The 26314-nt window shown below is 50.9% G+C and overlaps 1 protein-coding gene across 6 annotated transcripts in view; it reads right to left on the reverse strand.

The window, feature by feature from the left end:
- The window catches only part of NEK8 (NIMA related kinase 8), a 49569-nt gene extending 30471 nt beyond the window's left edge, over nt 1-19098 (reverse strand). For 4 of the 6 annotated variants that reach the window (XM_061604647.1, XM_061604649.1, XM_061604650.1 and 1 more), the window contains exons 1-14: nt 17859-17990; nt 17125-17330; nt 10147-10379; nt 9579-9710; nt 8851-9059; nt 8314-8393; nt 7905-8086; nt 6617-6767; nt 5163-5239; nt 4700-4817; nt 4389-4539; nt 3362-3525; nt 1678-1836; nt 1432-1590 (exon numbers count right to left, since the gene is read on the reverse strand). In XM_061604647.1, coding sequence (XP_061460631.1) covers nt 1432-1590; nt 1678-1836; nt 3362-3525; nt 4389-4539; nt 4700-4817; nt 5163-5239; nt 6617-6767; nt 7905-8086; nt 8314-8393; nt 8851-9059; nt 9579-9710; nt 10147-10379; nt 17125-17330; nt 17859-17944 — 2107 coding nt within the window. In that variant the 5' untranslated portion in view covers nt 17945-17990. Of the gene's footprint in view, nt 1-1431; nt 1591-1677; nt 1837-3361; nt 3526-4388; nt 4540-4699; nt 4818-5162; nt 5240-6616; nt 6768-7904; nt 8087-8313; nt 8394-8850; nt 9060-9578; nt 9711-10146; nt 10380-17124; nt 17331-17858; nt 17991-18369; nt 18948-18990 lie in introns of those variants that run through there. The other 2 variants (XM_061604648.1, XM_061604652.1) reach the window with 2 other exon arrangements.
- Between the last annotated feature and the right edge of the window lie 7216 nt (nt 19099-26314).

The raw sequence follows: 26314 nt of genomic DNA on the forward strand, positions 1-26314 counted from the left end.
GCTGCTCTGGGACTCCCCGTCGGGACATCTGGTTGGCCGCTGTGAGAACGGGACACTAAACGAGATAGGCTGCTGGTCTTATTCAGCAGAGTCTTCTGATGTTTACTGAACTCAGGTGGGCTTTACTTCTGAGTAGGCGTACAGAGGAGCGTACTGTCAAAAGTGGATGCTGTAAACCAAAACTCGCTCCCCCACCAAAAACGGAATTCGTTTTTTGGCTCAGTGGCTCACCGAGTGGAAGGCGCAGCTTGCTTCAAGCTGGGAACAAGGGCCTGGAGGCAAAGTTTGCCTCAAGCCAGCGAAGAGGCAGGCCCCGTAAACGGATGCCAGCGTCACTCCAAAAGCCAGGCCTGACCCTCAGAAGAGCCCGACTGCAGCCGGATCAGGCTGATCTAGTCCAGATGCCCCTAAGGGAAGCCCCTCAGCAGGACCTGAGAACAGCAACTGATGAGCCACAGTACGCTGCCTCCAAGAGTGGAGAGAGAATATATCTATCAGGGCTTGGAGCCACAGCTAGCCTTATTCTCCTCCATCAATAAGCCTAATCCTCTTTCGAGGACATCCAAGGCGGTGGCCGTCACTGACTCCTGTGGGAGCAAATCAACTGTTCAACTACGTGTGGGGTGAAGAAGTCCTTCCTTTTGTCTGTCCCGAATCTCCCAACAATCGGCTTCCCTGAAAGTCCACAAGTTCTAGTATTATGAGAGAGGGAGACAAACTTTCCTCTCTCCACTCTCTCCATGCCGTGCGTAATTTTATGCCTATCACGTCTCCTCTTACTCACCTTTTCGCTAAACTAAAAAGCCCGAAATGTTGTAACTTGTCCTCATAGGGGAGTTTCTTCCACCTCTTCATCATTTCAGTCTGAACTCGCTATGCATTACCATCAACGGGCTCTTAGGACCCGGGCTGTCTCCACAGCATCCCCGAGAGATGGGTGCCAAGACCTCCCTTGAGAGCCTGCCTCGGAGGAGAGGGGTGTGGGCTAGGACACCCTGCCAAGGCCCTCCTCATTTCCCCCTCTGCTCGCCAACTCCGACGCCAGCTGACTCACTCACTGCTGCCGCCAGTGCATGTGGGCAGGACGGTGGCAGCTACCAGAGGAGGAGGAGGAGGAGGCTGCCTGCACTTCTGACTTAACTCTCCAGCTGTCAGCAAGCAAAGACAGAGACAGAGGAAGCTGCCTTACCCCACATCAGACCAACACTCCATCTAGCTCCATATTGTGGGCACTGACTGTCAGCGCAGCTCTCCACAGTTTCAGGCAGGGCAACTTTCACAGCCCTCCCTAGAGATGCTGTTGGGGACTGAGCCTGGGGCCTTCTGCACACAAGGCAGTCACTCCACCACTGAGTCATGGCCTTCCCCAAAGAATGTCAGGTCCCCGTGCCGGAAAAAACACACCCCACAGGGGCCACACAGGTAACTTACGCTTCATGGCCAGCAGGGTGTTTCCGTGGCAGCAGGAGACGGCGGCTACCAGGCTGGGGTGGGTCTCTTCCAGGTGGACGGGCCGAGGGCTCCGGGGCTCTTCATCCTTCCGCCCAAGGCGGCCCCGGGCGCTTTTCCCCCAGGTGCACACCTCGCCATCTGGGGAAGAGGGCGGAGGTTCCAGTGGGGCACAGCAAAGGGGCGGCACAACAAGCCCACCTCAGGGGCCCCAACCTGTCCGCTCACCTGCTCCCACGACAACAGTGAAGGCATCGCCGCAGCCCACCATGGTGACTCTCATGGCCTGGAGGCCCTCGACCAGGTATGGCACGCGGCTGGCCCGGCAGGGGATGGGGCCCAGCTGACCGTGCTGGTTGCTGCCAGTCGTGTAGCACCGGCCCAAGGCTGCCAAGGGGGAAAGGCAGAGAGGCCGGTTACTGCCCAACTCCTTGCCACTCTGGGGAACTTGTGGCCATCCCCCACCAATGCAATTTCTAAGCCTCCACCGTAAGCATTCCTCTTAGCACCAGGATGTGCATGTTGTACGCAGAGGACAACAGAGACACTGCTGGTGCTTGCTCCACGGTGGTGAGGTCCCCACCCTTCGGCACCTGAGCGTCTTTCAGAAGCACCGTGAGCAGGACTGCAAACCTTTCATAGCTTCAGACTGGCAGATCCATTACAGTTGATTAACTCAGGGGCAGGCGCTGCAAGTTAAGGCCAACCCAGTTTGCTTCTGGTTACAGGGAGCAGGGAGGTGGGGGATTAAGACAGCTTTTTCTTTTTTAACAATGAGTAGTCAGTTTTACTAAATTGTAAACGTTTTCTTTTTTAAAAAAAGTTTTTCATAGTTATAAGTATATAACTAGGTTGTTACATATCCAAAGTACAAACTCCTCAGTGTCTTACAAGAAAGCATTTTAACTGTAAACGTTTTCTGATACTTCGTTCGATTTCTCAAGAGGAGCACCAAGTTAAAGTTTTGGTGAGATGCAGAAGAGATAGTCTGATGTTACTGCTGCTGTGCTAACTTTTTCAGCCAAAGGGCCAAATCGGTGGACTATTTAATCAGTCAAAAGACAGGTTCATCTATTGATAAGCCCTCGCTTTTCACTGTTAGACTGCATTTGGGGGTAGTGGACATATGTTGGTCTGGTCACATTACTTGAGTGGAGTTTTCACTATGCGTACGGCTGCCTGATAATAATGTTTAATATTAATATTTTAATATATATTATTTTATTTATTATTATTTAATTTATATCCTGCCCCTCTGAGCAGGAGCCCAAAGCGGCAATATATTTATTAGCCTAAATATAGTTATTTATTATATAAATATAATTATTTATTATCTATTAGTGTAAATAGTTAATATTTATAGTGGGCCAAAGCCTCTGGGTTGGACTGGAGCAGGTAAGATGCAGTAATACCTCAGTTGCCAAAGTACATGCGTTCCTGGAGATTACGTCTTTAACAGAAACTTTGGTACCAGAGATCATGGACAGAAGAGGGATAGATTCCTACACCAGCTCATAGATGGTGGGGGCATCTTCAACAGGAGCTTTAAAGGGTGCCCACCCGGCACCATCCCCCTCCCCCTGTGAATCGTACTGGATCCTTCCCTCCCCAGCCCTGAGAGAAAGCAAGAGATCTCTTTAATGCAAAGACACAGGCTAGTCAGTTTCACCTTGAAGCAAAGCAAAGATGGTCAGTTTTACTTTTTAAAAAGCCTTCATTAAAATGTGCTTCCTTCCTGGAGGATTGGTTAACTGAGGTACCTGGAGGGCTGCAACTACGGGGTGAATGAAGGACTCTGCACGTACTCAGAGGCACTCTTTCCCAGAAGAACCCAAACCAACCCACCCAGCCCCCAGAAGACCATCATAGGCCTAGCTGTCCCTTGACCGAGTTACCTCCACCTGATGCTCACCTGTGACGGCCGCCGAATGGGCTGTTCCAATGTCGGCCCACACTATGGCCTCTTCACTCAAGGGGGCTGAGCGGGCGCAGGTGAAAACAAGGGCTTCCTCCACCTGCTCTACAGCGAGAGGCTCCCCCTGGGATGAGATCCTGTCCAGACCCAGCTTGTTATACCTGGAGGAGCAGGAGAAGGCGCTCAAGAAAGGGTCACACTGTAGGACTATCCTGCATTTATTGAGAGAGCTCTGTCTCCAGCATGAGACTCAAGAAGACAGAGGCCTTTCCATTTGGGAGACTTTGGCCCAGCAAAATGAAGAGTCCAGCCTGCCTTTCCCTGCCATTCTGCAAGGCCACCCAAATCCATCTGGAAAGGAGCAGGAGTGAGTAGCACTGAGCCTGGCTAGCCCTGCTATAAGTATGTGGGGCCTCCCTCCCTGTCCTCCAGGCAGGTCAACAGGACAGCATCTGCTCTCCTGCGGCAGTTCAGCTTCACCACCTTCCAGAACTGGAACTCTGGGTTAGGGAGAAGACCCTCCAGGTCAGGGGTAGGGAACTATTTTTCCCCAGTCTGAGGGCCACATTCCCTAGCGGGGAACCTGAGAGGGGGCCGCATGCCGGTGGTGGGCAAGGCCAGAGGCAAAAGTAGGAGTGATCAATGGGACATCTTTGTAAAGCAGGGCACATTCCAGGCAGGCAACAAGCCAGGAGGGTTTTCCACATGCACAGAGGAGGCACTGCTGCCCGTCACAGCTCAAGGGCACATTCCAGCCAAGTAGAAGCACTTCAGGAGGGCACCGAGCAGGCTCAGGGTGGGGTCATGGCCCCAGGGGAGAGGGGACGTGCCTTGGCAAGAGTCCTAGGGGCCAGGGAGAGAGGCCAGGAGGGCCCCCTTTGGCCTGCGGGCTGACCATTCCCCACCCCTGCCCTAGGCCGAGATTCAGGTCTGCCCCTGGTGGACTGGGAAGAGAAACTGCTCCCGACGCCAAGCAAGCACTCCCTGTACACCCCCAACACGCGTCGTGTTCCTTGCACCATACCTGTTGCTCCCGCAGGCCAGAATCTGGTTCCTCGCCGTCAGGATCATGGAGGAATCGATGCCGCAGAGGACCTTCTGCGCCTCATGGTCGGGGGGGACAGGAACCTGCTGCGGGGAACTGTGGGACTCCTGCGTCCCCAGCCCCAGGCGCCCTGGGAGAGAAAGGAGGGATGGGAGGCCTCAGCAAGTGGTCAGAGGGAGCCTCCGCTGCCTCCAGGCGGAGGAGAGGGCACAGGAAGGTGCTCAGGAGAAGCAGCAGCCAAGAGAGTGTGAAGCCCCCTCCCCACCCCTCTGCCTGCACCCGTCACTCACCGTTGTCCCCACGGCCCCAGGCAAAGACCTCCCCTTCGTTGGAAACAGCCAGGACGTGCGATGCACCGCAGGCCACCTGTGTGATCTCATAGCCCAGCAAGGCCTCCACAATCTTAGGCTGCAGAGTAGAACGGCGGCAGCAGGTTACGTGGATTACACGACACACACACAATCACTTCCTCCTCTCTGTCCCACAAATGCGCAACCTCCGGCACGTATCCATCCCCCAGATGGATGACCGAGCAGCCAAATTTGCTAGGTCAGGATTGCTCCCAGGAAGGAAGGCCTCGTACGCCAGACAAGGATGCGTTCCTTTGTGATGTTTCTGTCACGGAAGTCGAGGTGTGGAAACCGGGATCTAACAGTAGCCTCTGTGAGGCACAGTGTGCTCTGGGGCAACAAGGTAAGGTGACCTGCCCGCCCTGCCGTCCTGGTAAAGCTCGAAAACCGAGAGCCCACAAACCTGGCTGACATCTGTGAACGTCTCGTGCCCCAGGCAGCCGCTGCCGCCGCTGCCAAAGGTAAGGACGATCCCTCTGTCTGTGGGGACAAAGGAGAGCTGCAAGCAGAGTCGGGCGCAGGAGTCACAAACCTTTTGAGGCCCGCATTTGCATTTTTGACCAAGCGTGTGGGTGCTAACCCCTCAAATCACTTCACACACCCCTCCCTTGGATCAGATCTCCCCTCAGAGACAGGGAAATTGTGCGCACGGACACACACACTTTCCCAAGATCTGAATAAATGCCAGAGCCGAAATTAACCTGAGCCTTGAAAAGCACATAGAGTTGAACGAGGAAGTGGGAAACAGCATTGCTCTTTCAGCTTCCTCCTTCAGCTCTATGTACTTTTCAAGGGAGGGACAAGATAACCACCCTCTCCATCTCATGGCCAAGGGTCCAGTGAGCGCGTGTTTGGGGGGGGGGCTCAAAGGCTTAGGGGAAAACCTCAAGGGTCCCATGATGACCCCTGGTCTAGAGCAAGCCAGCATCCACTGGCAGTTGCTCCTCTTACACACACCCTGCACTAAACCCTCTATGGCAGCAGTTCCCACAGAAGGCTGTAGCTTGGGGACGCAAGAGGGCATTCAAGAGGCAGCTGGACAGCCATCTGTCGGGAATGCTTTGATTTGGATTCCTGCATTGTGCAGGGGGTTGGACTTGATGACCTTAGAGGCCCCTTCCAACTCTACTATTCTATGATTCTATGAACCCTGTGGCTGAAAGCCTGAGGGGCCCCACAGTTGGCACAGCTGGGGACAGCAGGCCGGCAAACAAGCCGGTTGGTGCGGAAGCTGCAAGGCGACATCATCCTGCTGGACAGCCAAGTGCTGCAGTCAAAGAGAGGCAATGACCTCCCAGCCCTCCCAGGCAAAAACAGCCAGTGGTGCAAGCAGGCAAGCCAGGGGGCAGCAACCTCTCGCTTCTCAATCGCCCAGGCCAACCCTCCTCCCTCCAAATATCTGATCCCACAACCAAGAAACTAAAGTTCTGCAACAAGGATACATTCTGCAAATTCACATTTCCTGGACAGTGCACATTGTGTGGCTTTAAAAAGGGGGGTTGAACATGGTGGAGGAATTCTGTCCCAAATATTTAGACATCGTACAAGTTTTCTCTGCAACAATGAGAACTAGAAACTTTAAAGGAATGTTTTTCTCAAGACGCCCAAGCACGCACCTAGAGCGTGGATTTCACGTGCTGCCTGGTATGGAGATGGATGGAATGCACCTGCTGCCCAGCTGGTGCCTGGTAAAAATGTATTTTCACAAACGCCCATGCACACACACACACAAAAACAAGGATGCTGGGGCAGTGCCCTGTGTAACCACCCCTTGCACAACACCCCTCTGGATGGACAAGCCAGAGAACACTGCACCCCTCCCTGAAAGCCCCCCAGCTCCCCACCCTGCCCTCATACCTGTCAAGCAAGAGGTGAAAAGGTCCCCGCAGGCCACATGTTTGATGGTCACCCCAGACTGGCCCTCCAGGAATCGACACACAAACTGGGGCTGCAGCTGCTCAGTAGCCCCGGGAAGCGAGGGCCCCCCGGCCGTGCCAAGTGGGGGCGGCTGGCAGAGAAAGAAAACAACAGCTACAGCGGCAGCAGTGGGTGGGCCAGGCGTCACGTTCCTGCCTGGGCCAAGCAGGGCTTAGTGCCTGGTTGCAACGGGGTCCGGGCTCAGCCATGAAACACCTGAAGTAGCGCGGGGGTCTCAGGGAGACCTTGCTTCCAGGCCTGTGTGAGCCCCAGGGCCAACCTCACGTAAGGTACTTATTTTTTATTTACTTGCTTATTTTATTATGGATGGGTTTAAAATGTTGCCATGTTTCCTCACCTCCGAACTTGAGGGCTCCCATTTAGGGTGCCAGTCGCATCGCCCTCCTCCCGGACACTCCATTCCCCACCCCACCCTGTGCCCTTTTTTCCTGTTTCCAACTAACGTTCAACACTCCACGGCCACAGGAGATGTTCGTTCCTGGTTGGACTCTACCCATTAGGGTGTGTGTGGACTCTACCCCTGAGAGCGAGCGAGAGTGAGATGTAAACCTCACAATATCTCCCTGTTTGGGTCCCACTCAGTGGAGACTGGTGGCTCTGTCAGTGGGGCAGTGAATCTGCTCTGAGTTTTAGGCCAAACTTTCACGGAGCTTCTTGAAAGTTCAGACTAAAGCCCGGAGCAGATCCACTGCCCCACTGGCATCGGAGCCGCCGGCCACGACTGGTCCCCACCTGTGCTCGCTATTAGAAGGAGGGGAACCACTCTGTATGCAGAGGTCCCATTTAGCTATCATGCCCGAGAGCTGTTGTCACCTTATCTGCCCTGATGTCCCCATACTACAAGGTTGACAAAGCAGGGCCACTAAGGGACCCTGTTTTGACTCTTAATTCTGTCGGCCCTTGGCACCTGAGTTCGCTATTAGGGGGAGCAATCGTTTAGACACGGCTTTTTCTTCACTAACGCCCTCTCCAAAAGGCACGCACGTGTGGCTTCAGAGGGAGCAAACGACAGAGCACTACATTGCAAAGGAAAACGCGCAGGAGCAAAGGCTGCAATAAGGAAAGGCAGATTAAGAGACCTTACCTTGAACAGGCAAGACATTGCCCGCTGGCAATCAACTTGCATTCCACCTCTCCACGCTCCCCAGCTGAGAGGCAGATGGTGATGGGCTCCCCCACCCCTCCCCCACCCCCCTCAACCTCTCACCTCCCACATGATCAGCCGCCCAGATTTGGTCACACCCGCCTTCTGGGTCCTTCCAGTGGAGACTTGCACCACCTCCGTGTTCAGCATGGGCAGGCGGAGAGGGGTGGTGATCCCGCCCCCCCAGGTGTAGACAGAAGACGGGGCAGGAGGGATGCCAGGCCTCGCTGAGCCGGCTCGGGCACCTGGATCCAAGAGAAGGCCCTGTTAGTTCCTAATCATTTGGGAATTCTCTGCTAGGAATCATGTGAGGGGAGTCTCACCCAGCTAGGAAAGGGGGCATGAACCACACACACCCTCATCAACTATGTAGCACCCCACACCGTGCCCCTTAGACCATCAGGGAAAGATCCGGCCAATTTTTTTCCAAAAGAGGGTTTGAAACCCCCCTTCAAATGCCCTCCCACCTTACCTCTGGCTCCAGGGCCAACAGCTCCCCCTCCAACCCTGCCGTGGGCCACTGGCGGCATTGCAGCTAGCGGCTTCTCGGGTCTGTCGAAGGAAAACAGTGTGAGGAAGGGCTGTACCCAGTGGTGGAGCCCCCACTTCGCATGCAGAAGGTCCCAAGCTCAATTCCCAATGGCAAGGGAAGAAGACTCCCTACCTGAAACCCTGGAGAGCTGCTGCCAGTCAGTGTCAGTAATACTGAGCTAGATGGAGCAGCGGTCTGACCCAGCATAAGGCTATAAGGCTTCCTGTTTCATCCCTCTATTCAGAACCGCAAAGACTACAATTTTATTTTACTTTTAGAGGAAGGACCACAGCTTTACAGCAGAGGTCCCCAGGTAGGGCTGGGAATATCCTCTGTGAGCTGCTGCCAGTCAGAGCAGACAATACTGAGCTAGGTGGACCAATGGTCTAAAGAGGCCTCCTAAGCTCCTAGCGTTCGTGGAGGGGCGCTACATGGGTCTAAGCCTGCTTCCCAAGCTCCCATCCCAACGGCACTTGCCTCCTCATCCGGACGCTGCCCACGTCGGTGTAGAGGTTTAAGAGGGGGCGGACGCAGATGGCTTCTGCCATGATCTCATTCAGCTGGGGCCGCTTGGAGGGGTCCAGGTTGAGCAGGTTGAGGATCAGCTGCCGCAGCTCGGGGCTGTAGCGGTCCGAGATGGGGGCAAACGTCCCACTCATGATCTTCAGCACCAAGGCTGGCAGGTTCTGGGGTGGGGAATAGGGCCCACAGTCAGAGGCACGGTGGAATGCCCCCTTGCCAAGCCACCCTCCCAGAAAAGGCTAGAGGAGGAGCTGTCAGCATCACCCCATGAGAAAAGGCTCGTGAAGGAGATGCTATTTCGCTTACCAAAAGGAAAACACAAGAAGGAAGATTGGAGGAGGTTTACAAAACCATTGGGCTTAAATGCAGTGGTGGCCTGGTAGCCCCCTGTCAGTGGGGCAGTGGAATCCACTCCAGGTTTTTCTGGAGTGAAGCCACTCACTGCTTGCAGAGAGAGAAAGCTGCCCCACTCTCAGAGCGGCAGAACTGAGGGCTGGCTTATATGGCCCGGCTTTTCCTGGTAACGGGCCAGCTTCCTACAGGCATTTAGCTGTCCCCTGTCAGAGACAGGATGCTGGGCGGCTGCACGGACAAGCAACGCAACCCTTACGGGACCATGGCTCAGGGTGGGCATTTGGGACCTTGGAGGCCAGCCCCCTGTTCCCGCAGCCTGGCCTCCTTACCGCGGCCTCGAAAGCCCTCTTCAGACTGGCAAGTTCGTACAGCACACAGCCCAGGGCCCAGATGTCACTCTTCTGGTTGTAAGGCTTGCCTTCACACAGCTCCGGAGAGATGTAACACGGGCTGCCCACCACCTAGGAACAACACGTACATATGAATGAAAAGAAGGAGGGGGGAAAAGGGGTGTAGGGAGGCCCTCAAGTCCAACCCTCTCTCCAGAGGCAGGGCCGGTTCCCCCCACAGATCCGCATCCACAATCAGGGCCCTCGTTATGCGAGGCAGAGGTGGGCCTCACAGCATAAAGCGCTCCACACAGCTTGAGCGAGCAAGCCAAGCGACACAAAGAAGGGAAAGGCTGGAACGCGGCTTCTAACCCACCCTCCTGTTGCGCTCCGAGCGTGTGGAAAGCAGCAGGGGAAAGTTGTGAGTGCAGACCCCCAAGGGGAGGGGAGGGGGAGCCTCTCCTGACACCCACGCCTCCCCATCTGCCAGGCGGAGGAGACTATGGAGCCCAGGCACCAAGAGGCCGAGGCTCCTGTCTCAGGTCCCAGAGCCGCCGGCAGGGCCCACCGTGTAGGCCTTGCTCTTGCTGCTGAGGATCTTGGAGATGCCAAAGTCACCGATCTTGACAATCATGTGGTGCTTGTCCAGGAGGATGTTCTGGGTCTTGAGGTCCCGGTGCAGGATCTGCTTAGCGTGGACGTGGTGCAGGGCCAGCAGGATCTGCACGAAAAAGTGGAGGATGGTCTCCTCATCCAGGAGGGAGCTGCCACGTTTGTGGATGAACTCGGCCAACGTACCACCTGCAGCGAGGGAGGAAGCGAATTTTGTGAGCCCTGGTTTGTCTTCAGAAAGGCAGCAACGGAATGAACAGCAATAGTCTTTGATGAGGCAGAATTTGTGGGCACTCCTCAGCACAGTCTGATAGGTGGGGAGGTTCAGGACAAACAAAAAGTACTTCTTTGTTCAAACCATTGCTACCGTGAGGAATTCAGTGACACCAGACGCGGTGGTGGCCGCTGACTTGGATGGCTTCAGAAAGGGAGTAAACAAATTCACCGAGAAGGAGGAGACGTCTATCCATCGTTACTAGTCATGATGGGCAGATCAAACCTCCAGGTTCAGAGGCAGCCTACCCCTTCAGTATCAGTTGTTTGGGAACCATAGTGGGAAAGGACTATCCCCTTTATGTTCTGCTTGAGGGCTTCGCACTAGGGCATCTGTTTGGTCAATGTGAGAAGCTCGGCGGACCTTTTGGGCTGATTTGGCAGGGCTGCTCTTAAACATTCTGACGATGAACCAGGGTTGTGAAACCAAATCTCCAGGCACAGGGGCAGCCTACCTCCAATTAAAAGCTGCAAGATGGGGGAGGGCTGCTGCCTCCATGCCTTGCTTGTGGGTTTCCTGTGGGGGCATCTGGTCAGCCGCTATGGGGAACAGGATGCCGTACAATATGGCCCCTCTTTGACCTGATCCAGCCGCCGCCTGCCTCTCCCGTAGCAGTTCCCTGGCATGCAAAAACATTGGCTTGGAAAGGCCAAAATGCCAGTATGCCTCAGGAGCAGAGGAAGAGCCTGGGTGGGTCAGGCTAAGGCCCATCTAGACCAGTATTTTGCCTCCAACAGGGGAGAGCCAGAAGCCCAATGAGAAGCTCACAGGGAAGGCCTGACCATGGCGACGGCCGCTTCCAACCATCTGGGCTCAGGGTCTGGAAGTCTCCAAGGTGTCCTGACACAGAGGGTCCGTTTCAAGATACCCACTGACAGAGCTAACGTGGAGCTCAGCAGCATCTGGAGGGCCCAGTTCATTTTAGAGACCATCTCTGCATCTTGTTGCAATGAGTTCCACCGGTTAGGCACATGCCAGATGGGGAGGGGGAAGCCTTCCTGCTGTCCACCCTATGCCCACAGACAGAGAAGTTCTCCCAATCCAACCTCTCCATTTCAGAAGTCCAGCCTGCTGGCTGAAAGGCAAAGCCTCACAACCCTCTCGTCCCAATTAGCAGAGACAGCATGCACGCTGCAAGAATGCACCAGGACGCTGCTCCGGAAAAGCCCAAGCAAGGAAGCCAAGCCACACTTGGCCGGTGGCTGCACATGCAGAACTCTGAAGTTCTAGCCAATTTGGACAGAGGAGGGAGGGGCGATGGGGGCGGGTGCTGAATCCCTTCAGGCCCTGCAAGCGAGGGAGCAGGCGAGGCTCCGCCATATGCTGGAGCTGCACCTCTTTACCCTGGCCTTTGGACTGTGATTTACCCATGTCGAGCCAGCCCCGATTGTTGTGGCTGTAATTTGTTTTAAGCTTCTTTTAATGCTGGGTTTGATTTCACACTGTCGTAACTCACCCTGGGACCTTACGAGGAACAGCAGGCAATACACTGAAATAATACTAATACTGCTGCTGCTACTATCAAATATTAAATAGTAGACAGGCGCCAACTCTTGTTATCTTTTCGGCGCCTACTGAAGACCTTCCTCTTTCAACAAGCCTTTTAATAGAGACCTTATCCCCGTCTGCGTCTGTGTTGGAACTGCTTTTTAAGGTGTTTTTAAACCTTTTTTTTTAAGATGTCTTGAAAGATTTTTAAAAAATGTTTTTAAAGATGTTTTGTTTTAATTTAAAGTCTGTTTTTATGATGTTTTAGTGTTTTTAGTGCTTTTGTTTGCCGCCCTGGGCTCCTGCTGGGAGGAAGGGCGGGATATATGAATCAAATAATAGATAAATAAAATACTGCTACATCATCATCATCATCATCATCATTACAGAAGTCCACCTCCCAAGGAAAACTGCGGCACTCACTCCCCTGAATTAGGAGCAGGAGGAGAGCTACTTGTCCCTAAAGGGGTTAACCTTGGCTCTTGGCCAAGGGTGGGACAAAAAAGCCCAGCTTTCTCCAAGAGCTGGGAACGAGTTGAACCTGTTCTGTTCTGCCTCAAAGCTTTGGTGGTCTGTGGATCCGCCTCCTCCTCTGGGATGGACGTCTCCGCGCCCCCTTCCCCCCCTCCCGCTCCCCAGCCTCAAAAAACCAAAACAAACCCAGGGCTCGTTTTCAAACCACCACCCTCCAAAAACCCCACACCACCACCACCACCAGTCTCAGCTTTGCAGGGTGCAGCAGCGAGCAGGCGCCTTGCCACCATTGCCCACTTTGAAATGGGAAACCTCCTCTGCACCTGCAAGCCAGGGCAGGAGAGGGGAGTGGCCCCCACCTGAAGGCGACCTGCAAGGGGGGGAGGAGGGGGAGGAGGGGCAGGGCCCGGGAACAATGGGCCTCTCTCTTGCATTCTTTCCACCGCAGCTTAGCCCAGGTGTTGCTAGGAAGCAGCATGTCGAGCCCGCCTTGACCTGGAGAATGGGGACTTGGGGGGGGGATGCTCGGAGGCAGGAAGGGTGAGTGACACAGGGAGCGGCTTGAGATCCTTTCCTCTGGCTTGGTGCTGCTAACACTGACTAGCAGCTGCCCTCTAGGGTCTCAGGCAGGGGACCCTTCTCAATGTAGGCAAGCTGAGGCTAAGTCAGGCAAGGAAAAGGGGGCCTACCACCATTTTAAGACAAATAAATCCAAGAGTTCAAGACAGGGAACCTGCGGCCCACTAAACTGGACTCCCAGTTCCCGTTGGCCCCAGGGATGACGTCTGGAGCGTCACCACCCCTGGGGTAGACCACCCTTCCCCAACCCTGGTGCCCTCCAGGTGCTTTCGATGACCACCAGCCGAGTGACGGTGGGGCTGACGGGAGCCCGGACACCTGGAGGGCACCGGGGTGGGGAAGGCTGGGGTTAGACAATGTTGGGCTAGAGGAGTCATTGGTCTGACCTGCTGCACCTCATAGAGGCCTAGCAAAAGTGCCCAGGGTTTGGGGTCAGGGGTGGGAGTGACGACAGCCGCATGGGTGAGGCTTTGGGCTGCTCAGGGTGTGTCCTAACGCAGGCTTCGCGGTCGCCCAGTGCCAGGGCACCTCCTCTGCTCACACAAGGTGCCAGGTGCAGTCCCGGGCACCTCCAGCGAGGCCCAGGGAAGCCCCGATCTGAGACCCTGGAGACTGAGCCACAGCCAGTCAGTGGGGACAAGAGTCAGCCAAGTGGACCACAAGGTCCGGCTCTGTACAAGGCACTTCCCTACCTTCCTGTTTGAACCAGCCCTTTATTATTTTTATGTTTTTAGTTTAATGTGTTCCTTTGTTACTGATTTTATTCTATATTGTATTTTAATCTCGTTTTGTACACCGCCCAGAGAGCTATTAGCTATGGGCGGTCTAGAAATGAAAATAAATAAATAAATAAATAAATTATGAACCATGAGGACTGGAACCTTACTTTATGTTTAAGGGAAGGATGATAGCTCAGTGACAGGGCACCTGCTTGGTACGCAGAAGGTCCCACACTCAATCCCTGGCAGCACATCCAGGTAGGGACCTGAAAAGACACTGCCAGCCAGAGCAGGCAATACCAAGCAAGATGGAGCAACAGTCTGACCTAATATGAATGAATGAATGAATGACAGTTTATTCGACCACATGGTCAGTAAAACTGACCTAATATATGGCGGTTTCTGACATTCCTGCGTTACCTCCCTGGGCCCTTGCTAGGAGTGGAGAGGGGGAGGCTTTTTCCAATCAGAAACAAAAAAAACCTTGTATCATTTGAAAAAAAATACACAGTTCTTAAAACAAATCCAGACAACTCTTGACAAAGAGCACCACAGCATGCCCAGCACAAGGCGGCCTCTGGATTCCAGCCAAGCGGAGAGGAGAATCTGGCCGGTTCCCCCGGAATCCTGACCAGGTGCAGACGTGTAGCAAAAACCCCTTTCCCCATCCGGAGGAAAAAGCGTCCCTCGCCTTTAAGGCTGGAAAGAAATGAGTGAAAGAAGCCCTGGAGGGCGGGGTGTTCTTGGGAGAAGCAGCACAGGCAGCTGTGTTTTAGTCTAGTGAGTGAGAGAGAGACAGACAAGGAGGGAACAAAAGGACAGTAAAATCTCAGAAGAGAAGATGGATCTGAGTGCGGCAAAAGCCGGGAGGTGGAGCAGGAGGGGGGGCGCTTGGGTAATTCACTGCCTCTTGCTAACACTAGCAAGCCAAAGATCAAAAGCCGTGCTTCGCTTCCACCGTTTACACAGGGCAAAGAATTGGTGGGAAGGCCACAGCTCGGTGGCAGAGCATCTGCTTTGCATGCAGAAGGTCCTGGCTTCAATTCCCAATAGAATCTGCGGGTGGGGCTGCAAAACAGCTCTGGAGAGCTGCTGCCAGTCAGTGTAAGCAGTACTGAGCTAGATGGACCAATGGTCTGACTCAGTATGAGGCAGCTTCCAGTGTTCCGATTTCAATTAGCTCTTAGTTCAGAACCACGAGGACTAGAATCTTACGTTATTTTTAGGGGCATGGCTATAGCTCTGTGGCAGAGGCCCTGCTCTGCGTGCAGAAGGTCCCAGGTTCAATCCCCAACATCTCCTGACAAAAAAGGTTCAGGTAGCTCTGCCCCAGCTCCGGAAGAGCAATGCCCAGCTAGACGGGTGAACGGTCTGCCTTGGTGGAAGGCAGCTCTCCAGTCTCCTATGAGGTTGAGTGACTTCAGGCCCAGTTTGGTTTGGTTTGTTTCTGGTGCTGTTCCAGCTACGTCCCTTCCCGACGTCTCCACCGCCGCTGCTTCCTTATTACGAATCGTATCTGTTGAGACGGTCAGGCAGAGTGGGCCCTCCTGCCAAAGCCTAGGGGCTCACGCCTAAGTCAACAGGCAGCTTCTCCTGCGTCTGAGGAAGAAAGTGCGCACCACCATTCATGTGTTGGCCTTTTAAGGTGCTACAAGACTGACGTGGCCATTCTTCTGGAACTTGTGTTTGCTCCTTTCCCAGTCCTGGGAATGTGGGAAGCTATGACGCAGACCACTGGTCCATGTACCTCAGTACTGTCTACACTGACTGGCAGGGGCTCCAGAAGGGGGCATTTCCCCAGCCCTGCGTGAAGATGCCAGCATGCAAGGACTCCCTTCACTCTGCCAATTCTAATTTGCTGTTCAAACCGTTTCGTCCCCCGTTCGCTCCTGTACATCCATCTGTTTCCCACTGAATTCCCTTCTCGCCCCCATCCGTGTTGATTCAGAAATGGTCCTTATAACATCGGAGCTGCGTATCTTCCATTTTCAGATTCAAATCACTTCTCTCCTTCAGGCTTTAAATCAGGGGAGGGAACTCGTGGCAGCCCTCCAGACATTGCTGGCCTCCACCTCCCATCATCGCTAACCATTGGCCATGCTGGTTGCTGGGGCTGACAAAACTTGTAGTCCAATAACTTCTGGGGGGCCACAGAATCCCCTTCCATGTAGGCAAGGCCTGTGTCTGGAGCTGGGGTGAGGAACCTGCAGCTCTCCAGATGTTCACGGAATACATCTCGCATCAATCCGAGCCAGGAATGCCAATGAGCAGGGATGCTGGGCACTGGAGTCCAGAAACATCTGGACAGCCACAGCTTCACCCAGCCCTGCACTAGAGTCTAGGCGATGTTTGCACATGAAACATTTGGTTGTTATCACAATCAGAGTCTATTTACTTGTCTTTAAATCAGTGGAAAGATGGCCTCCTTTTGCAAATTGCCATTAAATCTTCCCTAAGCATTGGCTCTCCAGGATGTCAGAGAGGAGTTTTTTCTCTATCCTACCCAGAGTTGCCAGGGATTACCTCTAGGACGTTCTGCACGCAAAGCGGGTGCTCTGCCGCTGAGCTGCAGCCCTTCCGTTAAGGCGGAGGTGGGGAACCTTTTTGGCAGCCCAAAGGCCATATTGTGGGCAACCTCCCAGGCACCGCATGCCAGTGGTGGGCGGGGCCAGAGATGAAAGCGGGCAGAGCAACAGGTGTGATTTTGTACAACAGGCTACATTCCAGTCACACAAAAGACAGAGGTTTTTACACAAACACACCTACCTCCGTCCAGGCAAGGAAGAGGCATTGTCACAGTTTAAGGACACATTCCAGCTGGCTAAAAGCACTCAAAGGCGGCACAGAGCAGGGCCAGCAAGGGGGAGAGAAGGTGTGGCCTAGAAAGAGTCCTAAGGGCCAGATGGAGAGCTCTGAAGGGCCGCATTCAGCTTCAGGGCTAACATTCCGCACTCTTGCCTTAAAGCAGGTGCGGTGAACCTTTGGCTCTCCTGATGTTGTCATTGTTATTTATGAAATTTATATCCTGCCCTTCCTCCCAGAAGGAGCCCAGGGCGGCAAACAGGAAGCAATAAAACACTAGAAACATCTTAAAAACAAAACATCGTTAAAAACATCTCCAAAGTTTCTTTGAAAACAAAACATCTTAAAAAGGAACCTTTAGTAACATCTTTCAAAACAATTCCAACACAGACTGGGATAAAAGGCTTGTGGAAAGAGGAAGGTCTTTCAGCAGGCGCCGAAAAGGCAACAGCAACAGTGCCTGTTGCTGAACTATAACTCCCAGCAGCCCCAGCAACAGCCAGGAGCGATGGGAAGTGTAGTTCAGCAACATTTGGAGGGCCAAGGTTCCCCACACCTGCCTTAATGGTGCATGCCGTTGTGAGCAGGAGCATCTCACCTGGGGCATACTCCATGGCGATCATGAGCGCTTTGTCTTCCAGAAAGTTCTCATAATACTCGATGACGTGGGGGTGGTGGAGCAGTTTCAGCACTTGGCACTCGTTCTGTGCAGCCAGACGCTCGTCCTTGGTCATTTGCTCCACTGGGATCTGCTTCAGGATCACCAATTTCTGGTCCATTTTGCGCAAGCAGAGGTGTACAATCCTGTCCAGCACGGGGAAGGGAACAGACAAGAGGAAGGTGACTATGATGTATCAGGCCACAAAAGGACAACAAAAGAAATTAGGACCTCAATGTCAGAAACCGCGTTATGCTGAGTTGGGCCATGGAGTCAACCAGCCTAGAATTGCCAGTGGGTCTCCAGCGTATTAAGCAGAGGAAACCTTCTACGTGTAAGCTCCTTTTTAAATGAGATTGAACCTGGGGAATATAAAGCATGCACTCTTCCACTGAGAAAAGAAGTCTCAAAGCTGTGTTACGGGTGGAATATCCTGGGCAGGTCACTAACGCTCAGCCTCAAGTCTCCCATCTGTGGAATGGGAGTAAAAGTGGCCTACTTTGAAAGGGTTTACAGATTAAATGTAATGCACGTGGGACAAAACCACCACCTTAAGGATACTGTCATAAGGCTCATAAAAACTGGCTGTTAGTTTAGTAAGCATAACTGGTGAATATCACTCATGCAGAAGAAAAGCAATGCAACACTCTTTTTCAAAAGCAGAGATAAGGAACCTGTGTGATCTTCCAGGCGTCACTGGACTACAATTCCCATCAACCCCTGTAACAGTCTGGCAGATTGGGGGGTCACACAATTCCATATGCACTCAACCTGGGCATAAACTCCAGGGGTTGGATCCAGCTACTATTCAGAGTAGACCTGTTTGAAATGAACAGACCTCAGTCTCGAGGTGGCATGCAACCATTTAAACACCACCAATCTTAAAATCACCATACAGAGTAAAACACAGTGGATAACGCAGGTGGTGTAAAAATAAAATAAAATCTCCTGGAGTTTAGCGCCAGCAATTAAGCCTAGGAGCATAAGCGTGTCTTTAATAGGCACCAGAACATCACTAATATTGGAGCTTGCCTAAGCTCAGAGGGGAAATGGTTCTACTCAGCAAAGGAGCTGACACAAAGAAAGTGGGAAAGAGTGGGCTATTTAGTGCACGTATATCCCACCATTTTCTTCCAAAAAGATCAAGATGGCTCATGTAGCCCCATCTGCCCCCCACCATCTTACCCTCACAACCTTGCCGTGTAGGCTAGGCTAAGACAGAGTGAACTGTCCAAAGGCCACCGAGTATGCTTCATTGCCGAGCGGGGATTTGAACCCAGATCGTCCCTGGCTCCCTAACTATGTCGCCATGCTGGCCTTCATCCTCTGTGCGTCTCCTCAGGAGTAAGCCCCACTTTATCATCACCGGGTTAAATTGTGCATGTAGGATTGCAGACTTAGAAAGCCTGGCCAATAAACCATATACCGATTTATTTCTGTTATGGTAATCCGGAGTCAATTTGAAACTAAATTGCTTTTCTAAAATGCAGTAACTGGCATATGCAAACAATATTTCTTAAAAATAGCTTGTTTTATTTGCATATGTTAATTACTTGAACAAATTCTTAGGGGAAAACTGTCCCATGATAGGGCTGCGACCTTATAGGGGTCAGGGCAGGGGGATGCAAGGGGAACTGGGGGTGCCTCGTCGTGCATGGGGCAGCCCCTTCCAAACTGGGTACGGGGACGCCAAGCCCCGGACTGGTTAGCAAAGAGGGTGCGCTTTTTCCCGTCGCCATAGCAACGGGATGGGGTGGGGGAGAAAAAGCCGTTTCCCGCCACCCCCCTCTCCCCTTCCCTCCTCACCCGAATGCCCCCCTCCCGACCACCCGGATCCGCTCGTATTTCTCCATCAGGCTTCACCAGGCCGCGGCCACCGGGACTCGCGTCGCCATGGAAACGCTTCCGGGAAGGGCTACAGTGGCCGGCTAGGGACGAGAAGGCTCGGACTGCGCCGTGCCACGTTGCTGCCGGCCGCGGGCCGGTCGTCAGAGCCACCAGCGAGGAGAGAGTTAATGGGAACTTCGTCTCTTGGAGGCGGGGCCCCCTTGGGGACTCTGGCGGATAAACCGCCGCAAAGTAATTTAGTAAACAATAAACAAATAAACAGCAACAACAGTAACAATTAACCACCATTGGGGGGGTGTGATATGCATATTAATAAATTGTAGGCGTTGTATTAAACTGTTAATTAGTGGACATCCAACTGTTAAAGTTTTGTATTAAATTCTTCCCCCACACACATATCCTTATGATATAATGCTTTTATGTTTATGTTTTCAAACATTAAGGTACTTGGAGACTTTTTGGTAACGAGTTTAAATGATGATGATGATGATGATGATGATGATATTTATTTATTTATTGCATTTATATACCGCCCCATAGCTGAAGCTCTCTGGGAGGTTTACAACAATTTAATAATAATAATGATGATGATAGCCAAAAATGAATCCCCCCCCCTCTGGTGGGAAGTGACTCTTGCTTAACTTCAGTAGTAATCACATTAATTCTCTGGTGGCCCCTAAGTTGTGGGTTGCCCTCCCCACTGAGGTCTGTCTAGCAACCTCACTGTACAGCGTTAGGCGAATGCTGAAGAATCCCATCTTTAACCTGGTCTGAGGCCTCAGACGTATATTTTTAGGACCCACCCTATTTTGTGATTTTAGGTTGTTTTTAATTGTTTTTAATGCTGTATTTTAAAATTTGTTGTAACCCACCCTGAGACCTCTGGGTGAAGGGTGGTGATAAATAATGATGATGATCAGCGGCAAAGCAATAACAGCGACCCATCCATGCCTCATTATAACAGTAAATACAGCACCACACCAGTCACAGCAACAATAGCAACGCGGAAGCCAAACACTGTCAGCAACATCCTCCTGGGAAGGCGCTTGGTTGGCACTGCAGCCAGGCCTTGCGGGATCAAGCGGTTCTTTCTTTTAACATAAGCTGTGTACACACCACACATTTGAAGCAGATGGATCCCCCCTCCCAAAGAATCCTGGGATCTGTCATTTGTTAAGGGTGCTGGGGATTGTAGCTCTGTGAGAGGCAAACTATATTTGGGGAAGCCGTGCGCTTTAAATGTATGGTGTGGATGCAGGTTGGATTGACTGGTTTGTTGTCATCCAAGTATTTATATGCCGGCTTCTTGCAAAACATCAGGGGTGTGGGCAACAACATGAAAACATTTAAAAACATCACCATCTCTGGGCAAGGTGTTTTATCCAAAAAAAAAAAAAAAACGAGAGGGCAGGTCCCCACCCCAAAGGTCTTACAATCTATAAAATTACCCACAGAGAGAAATGGAAACTGGAGTAGACAGGACAAGAATATGCCGTTTACATTGTGGTTTGGGATTCAGGAGTAGGGAATAGACTATGGATAATTCTGTTGCACACTTGTTTAAATGTAATAAGTAACGTGAAATGTATTAAATTGTTTACAGGACAACATTCGGGGCCTTTTCTGTGCCCATCTTTGCGCCTCTCCCACCTCCACAACTAATGAGCAGGCCCACCCCCCCTCCCCTCCACAGCACAGCTGGGGTCCCTGTCATCCCAGTTAATTGCCTTGTCCCTTTGGGGCAATGCTGAGCTGCTATTATGGCAGAAACAGCGGGGGAGGTGGGTTTCCTTCCAGACAAAAGGGAGCCGCCCCACCTGTTGTCCATCTACTGGCAGAGAAGAATGCAAAGGAAGGGAGATCCTCCTTTGCTGGTCTCTGCAGGGATAAGGGACAGAGTGCGGAACTTGAACGCAGAATGATCCCGAACCAGTTCCATTTGTGATGGGAGGCTGCAAGCTTTGGGGCTTAACAGAGCTCTTCATCAGGTACTAAAGCAATGGAACAACTTAAGCAAGTATATGTTTAAAAGCACCTGGATGAAGAGTATAATTGCTTGAAGTCTGGATGGGAGTACCGCTGCCCAGCTACAGGTGATTCGCAAGACTATTCCTGGACCGGGACTGCGTGGCTGCAATTAGCTATGCCCTAGTCAACTCACAACTGGACTACTGCAATGCACTGTATGTAGGGATACCCTTGAAGACAGTCCAGAAAGTTTTGCTACAGTGGCTAATAGCAGTTGATAGCAACTCATTAATTGATCTCATCTGTTTGGAAAGCCATGTAAGCTAATGCCACCCACTGTTTACATAAGGGGTTGGGAAGAATTCACATTATTGAATCTATAGATTATTTACTGAGCCAGAATAAACTGGTGGTTTGTAAGGCTCTGTTGCAAAGAACAATGGAACTGCTGAGAAGGGCCATTTCCTCCAAAACATTTGCAAGGAGGGAATGAAAGGAACTTGGAATGTGACCCGCTAATCTCTGGCTTCCATTCAAGCCACCGTCTATCTTGTAGGGAGAGGCAAATATTTTCATTTCCAGGTCTACCTCTGGAAGGGAGATGCGTGGATCTCCTTTTCCAACAAAGGTCTATGGAGGCTTTCAAGATTTCAGATTGATCCTTGGAGATACCACGGGTGGCAGCTGTCTGTCCCTGCAAGGTCATGCCCATTAAGGGAGAGAGAGACTGCCAGGTGTTCTGTGAGGCTGGCAACCTCTGTGGGAAGGGGCCTGGATCTCGCTCCCCTTGATACTTTTAGGCAAAACATAAGGGAAGACAAAGAAGGCAGTGCTGTGTGTATTTCCAAAAGACAACTTGGGAAGATTCTACATATAGACACACAAACAGATCTCAGTATTCATGCTCTATTCTGAGAAGAGGCCAAGGACCCGAAAGCAGCAGATGTAGTGACTCCTCTTTTTTTATCCTCACAACAACCCTTCTAGGAAGGTTAGGCCAAGAGGTGATGCCTGTCCCAAGGCGAGCTAGCAAGCTTCAGGAGGGAGGATTTGAAGGGGGGTTTCCCCACACTTGGTCAAAGGCTCTAACCACTGCACCACACAAACTCTCCAAGTGTTAAGCCAGACAGGGCAAAATATTAGTACACCAACAGAGGAACAAGCCTACAGGGAAAAGTTATAACGTTTAGGACATTTTAGCTGGGGGGGGGGAAGGATAAGGGGGGCATGACAGAAATATACAAATTGAGGGATGGGATGGAGAAAGTAGATAGCTGTTTCTCTTCCTCTCTCCTAACATTAGAAACCTGAGGTCATTCAAGGAAGTTGAAAGGTGGGAGATTCAGGGGAGACATTAAGGAAGGACTTCTGTACACCACCAGTCTGTGGAACTGTCTGCCACCAGATGCAGTGAGGGTCCATATTTTAGATCAAGTGTGGGGGACCTGTGGCCCTCCAGATGTTGCTGAACTACAACTCCCACCCTCATCATCCCTGGCCATTGGCCACACTTGCTGGGGCAGATGGGAGTTGTAGTTCAGCAACATCTGGAGGGCTACCCTGCGGTCCTCCCAAGGATCCGCTTTGCTAAATGCCAGCCATTGGTATGACTTCATTCATCTGCTAAAACACTGATGTGGGGGGGCGCAAGGCTAGTTTCCCATAAAATGAGTGAGAACAACGCCTGCACATTTTGCCTCATATCTTAGGTTCTGCAAATGCTACATATTTACTTTATTCTTTTTTTTAAAAGCAGAGCATTGTGGCTTATTTATTTATTTCATTTTGATGATTAATCACTTCTCATGAGGCATCTCAAAGCTACTTACACTACAATAACAACCACATAGAGAACAATTGCGTATATAAAAACAGTTAAAACATTTGCATGTATATTTTAAAAACCCAAATATATACAATGTAAAACAGCAGCACATATATATATAATATCGGCCAGGGGGGATGTCCCTGTCTCTGTAGGTGCCCATGGCTATCTCAAGGAGCAGAGCCACGGTGGCTCTGAATACCACACACTGGGAATCACAAGTGGGATGGCGCTGTTGGGTTCTTGTCTTGCTCAGAGCAAGAGGTAGACATATATGGCCAATAATTATTCTCCTGCACAAACCTCATTGACATGAACGGGGATAGCACAAAGACTCTGGTTCATTTTGAGTGGGTTTCCTTGTGCTAAAAAAAAAGTAAAAATAATCCTGATTTTTCTTGGTGTTAATTATTGGGGTATAGAGAAAGTTGACTTACATTGAGTCTGACCATTGGTCCATCTTGCTATTGTCTGCATTGACTGGCAGCAGCTCTCTAGGATTTCAGGCAGGGGATATTCCCAGCCTTACCTGCAGTTGCCACTGCGGATTGAACCGGGGACCTTCTCCACACAACGCAGATGCTCTACCACTGAACGATGGCCCTTTCACTAACAAATAATATAAGGTTCTAGTCAGAGTTCTGAATCAAGGGTTGAATTAACTAGGCTTCCATTCGGCTGCTCATTCAAAGGTTGTCAAAGCGTCTCGGGCCAGCCCTATTCTTGTACCCTCAGCCCTCCTGTCCCCAGGCCTTGCTGGCTTGCACCAAGGGACATCCTCCTGGCTGGCTGCATCACTCAGGCCCACGCATTCCTGGGGCCACTCTGCACAGTCAGAGGCTCTTCAGGTGACCCAGCCCAACAAAACCAGGGGATGTTGGGAGGATCCGGACAGACAAAAGCAGGGGACTTCTTCACACCAGTGCACAGTTACACAGTAGGATTTGCTGGGCTGTTTGGGGGTTTCAGGGTGAAAGGGAGCTGGAAAAAAGTGAGACACTCTGTCAGAGGTCCTCAGTAGCATCGCTGCAGCCGGGTTCTGATACACGCTGGGCCAACAACGAAAGCTTCCCCAAACTGAGTGAATGGGCGGAAAAATGGCAAATGCAATTCAATATAAACAAGTGTAAAATTATGCATATTGGAGCAAAAAATCTTAATTTCACATATACGCTCATGGGGTCTGAACTGGCGGTGACCGACCAGGAGAGAGACCTCGGGGTTGTAGTGGACAGCACGATGAAAATGTCGACCCAGTGTGCGGCAGCTGTGAAAAAGGCAAATTCCATGCTAGCGATAATTAGGAAAGGTATTGAAAATAAAACAGCCGATATCATAATGCCGTTGTATAAATCTATGGTGCGGCCGCATTTGGAATACTGTGTACAGTTCTGGTCGCCTCATCTCAAAAAGGATATTATAGAGTTGGAAAAGGTTCAGAAGAGGGCAACCAGAATGATCAAGGGGATGGAGCGACTCCCTTACGAGGAAAGGTTGCAGCATTTGGGGCTTTTTAGTTTAGAGAAAAGGCGGGTCAGAGGAGACATGATAGAAGTGTATAAAATTATGCACGGCATTGAGAAAGTGGATAGAGAAAAGTTCTTCTCCCTCTCTCATAATACTAGAACTCGTGGACATTCAAAGAAGCTGAATGCTGGAAGATTCAGGACAGACAAAAGAAGTACTTCTTTACTCAGCGCATAGTTAAACTATGGAATTTGCTCCCACAAGATGCAGTAATGGCCACCAGCTTGGACGGCTTTAAAAGAAGATTAGACAAATTCATGGAGGACAGGGCTATCAATGGCTACTAGCCATGATGGCTGTGCTCTGCCACCCTAGTCAGAGGCAGCATGCTTCTGAAAACCAGTTGCCGGAAGCCTCAGGAGGGGAGAGTGTTCTTGCACTCGGGTCCTGCTTGCGGGCTTCCCCCAGGCACCTGGTTGGCCACTGTGAGAACAGGATGCTGGACTAGATGGGCCACTGGCCTGATCCAGCAGGCTCTTCTTATGTTCTTATGTTCTTATTCTTATGTTCTTTTTAGGCTTCCAGTTTATTTGCAAGCCCAGGGAGGAAATGCAGGATCAATTCAGTTACAAGGAATTGCTCTTTGCAATCCAGTGCCCCTGGACGCCCCACTGACAGACGTTCAACAAGGGCAAATCTAGTTAAATGACCACTCCAGGCACCTGGTGGCTGCTTTATATTTGCCTCCCAGAAACGGAAAGGTTCTTTAGTCAGAATCCACAAAGCAACCCATCAAATACCATGTGCTGATGCTGCCATCAAGTGTCAAAGAGCAAACTCTTCACATCCAAATGTCAATTTCTGGGATGCAAAGTATTCCTGTCTCCGGGTCAGGGGTCACGCAAGCTGTGCCTCTGAGGAAGCGGCCTGTAGACCACAAACGCTTATGCCATAATATACGTGTGAAAGACTAACGCAACGCTCTTTGGTTATTTTATTTCAAGATATATTTTATAATTGTTATATTCTTTTGTTTTGTGTATGATTAATTTTGTTTTCATGTTATCTATATTGCTTAGAGTTTTATTGTTCAGTTATGTTTACTTAAAACGTGGATTATTGTTTTTCTTATTGTTGCAATTGTACCAAATGTAGAATTTATATTGATTTTTATGTTGTAAACCGCCCAGAGAGCTTCAGCTATGGGGTGGTATACAAGTGTAATTAATAATAATAATAATAATAATTAGTGAAGGCTCACGTAGCACTGTTTAAAATCGAGGACAATACTATGTGTTACCAGCACCCCCCTTCCCAAGGTATTTGCAGGGAGAGTTTTTTTTTTAAAAGGGCACCCAACATTCCTCTGTTTTGTTTCAGCAGTTGCGCCTAAGACAGAGCAAAGTCTGTGTGCCCCGTACAAATGACACAAATTTGCAAATAATTGTGCATGATATAAGTAGCTGGAATAGTTATTGTTAAGCCTTACATTCAGCCCCCAAATCCGCTTGGGGGCTTTCCTTTCCTCTAGTGTTGGACTAGAGGGGGCCTCTTTGGCCTCATCCAGCTGTAGGGCTCTTTCTATAGCATAGTCTGCCATCGGTTTTATTAACGTTATCTGTCTGCTGATAAATGAGATGTCTGCTTGTTTTAAGGTTTGACTTTATCGGCATTAGCCTATGCATGTTTTGCATTTCTTATGGAAAGTGCTTGGAGGTTTCTGTTGATTAAACGGCAATAGTTTAATCAGTAAAGTGAAGTACTGTCATGGAAATCATTGCAATGCCTTCTTTACCCCTCCCTCCATTTCCCTTCCTGTGTCCTTGTTTTTAGACTGTAAGCTCGCTGGGGCATTCATGCCATAGAACGAAGAATAACAAATAATAGCAATAATTTTACAATGCAACTTAATAATAATAATAATTAGTCATTATGATGTGGCATCATGGCAATGAAGATAATATCATCATAAATAAATAAATATTTTGTATAATAATAATAATAATTGGGGGGCCTGAGGTT

This window comes from Rhineura floridana, chromosome 21 (assembly GCF_030035675.1).
Source record: "Rhineura floridana isolate rRhiFlo1 chromosome 21, rRhiFlo1.hap2, whole genome shotgun sequence".
Lineage (NCBI taxonomy): Eukaryota > Metazoa > Chordata > Lepidosauria > Squamata > Rhineuridae > Rhineura > Rhineura floridana.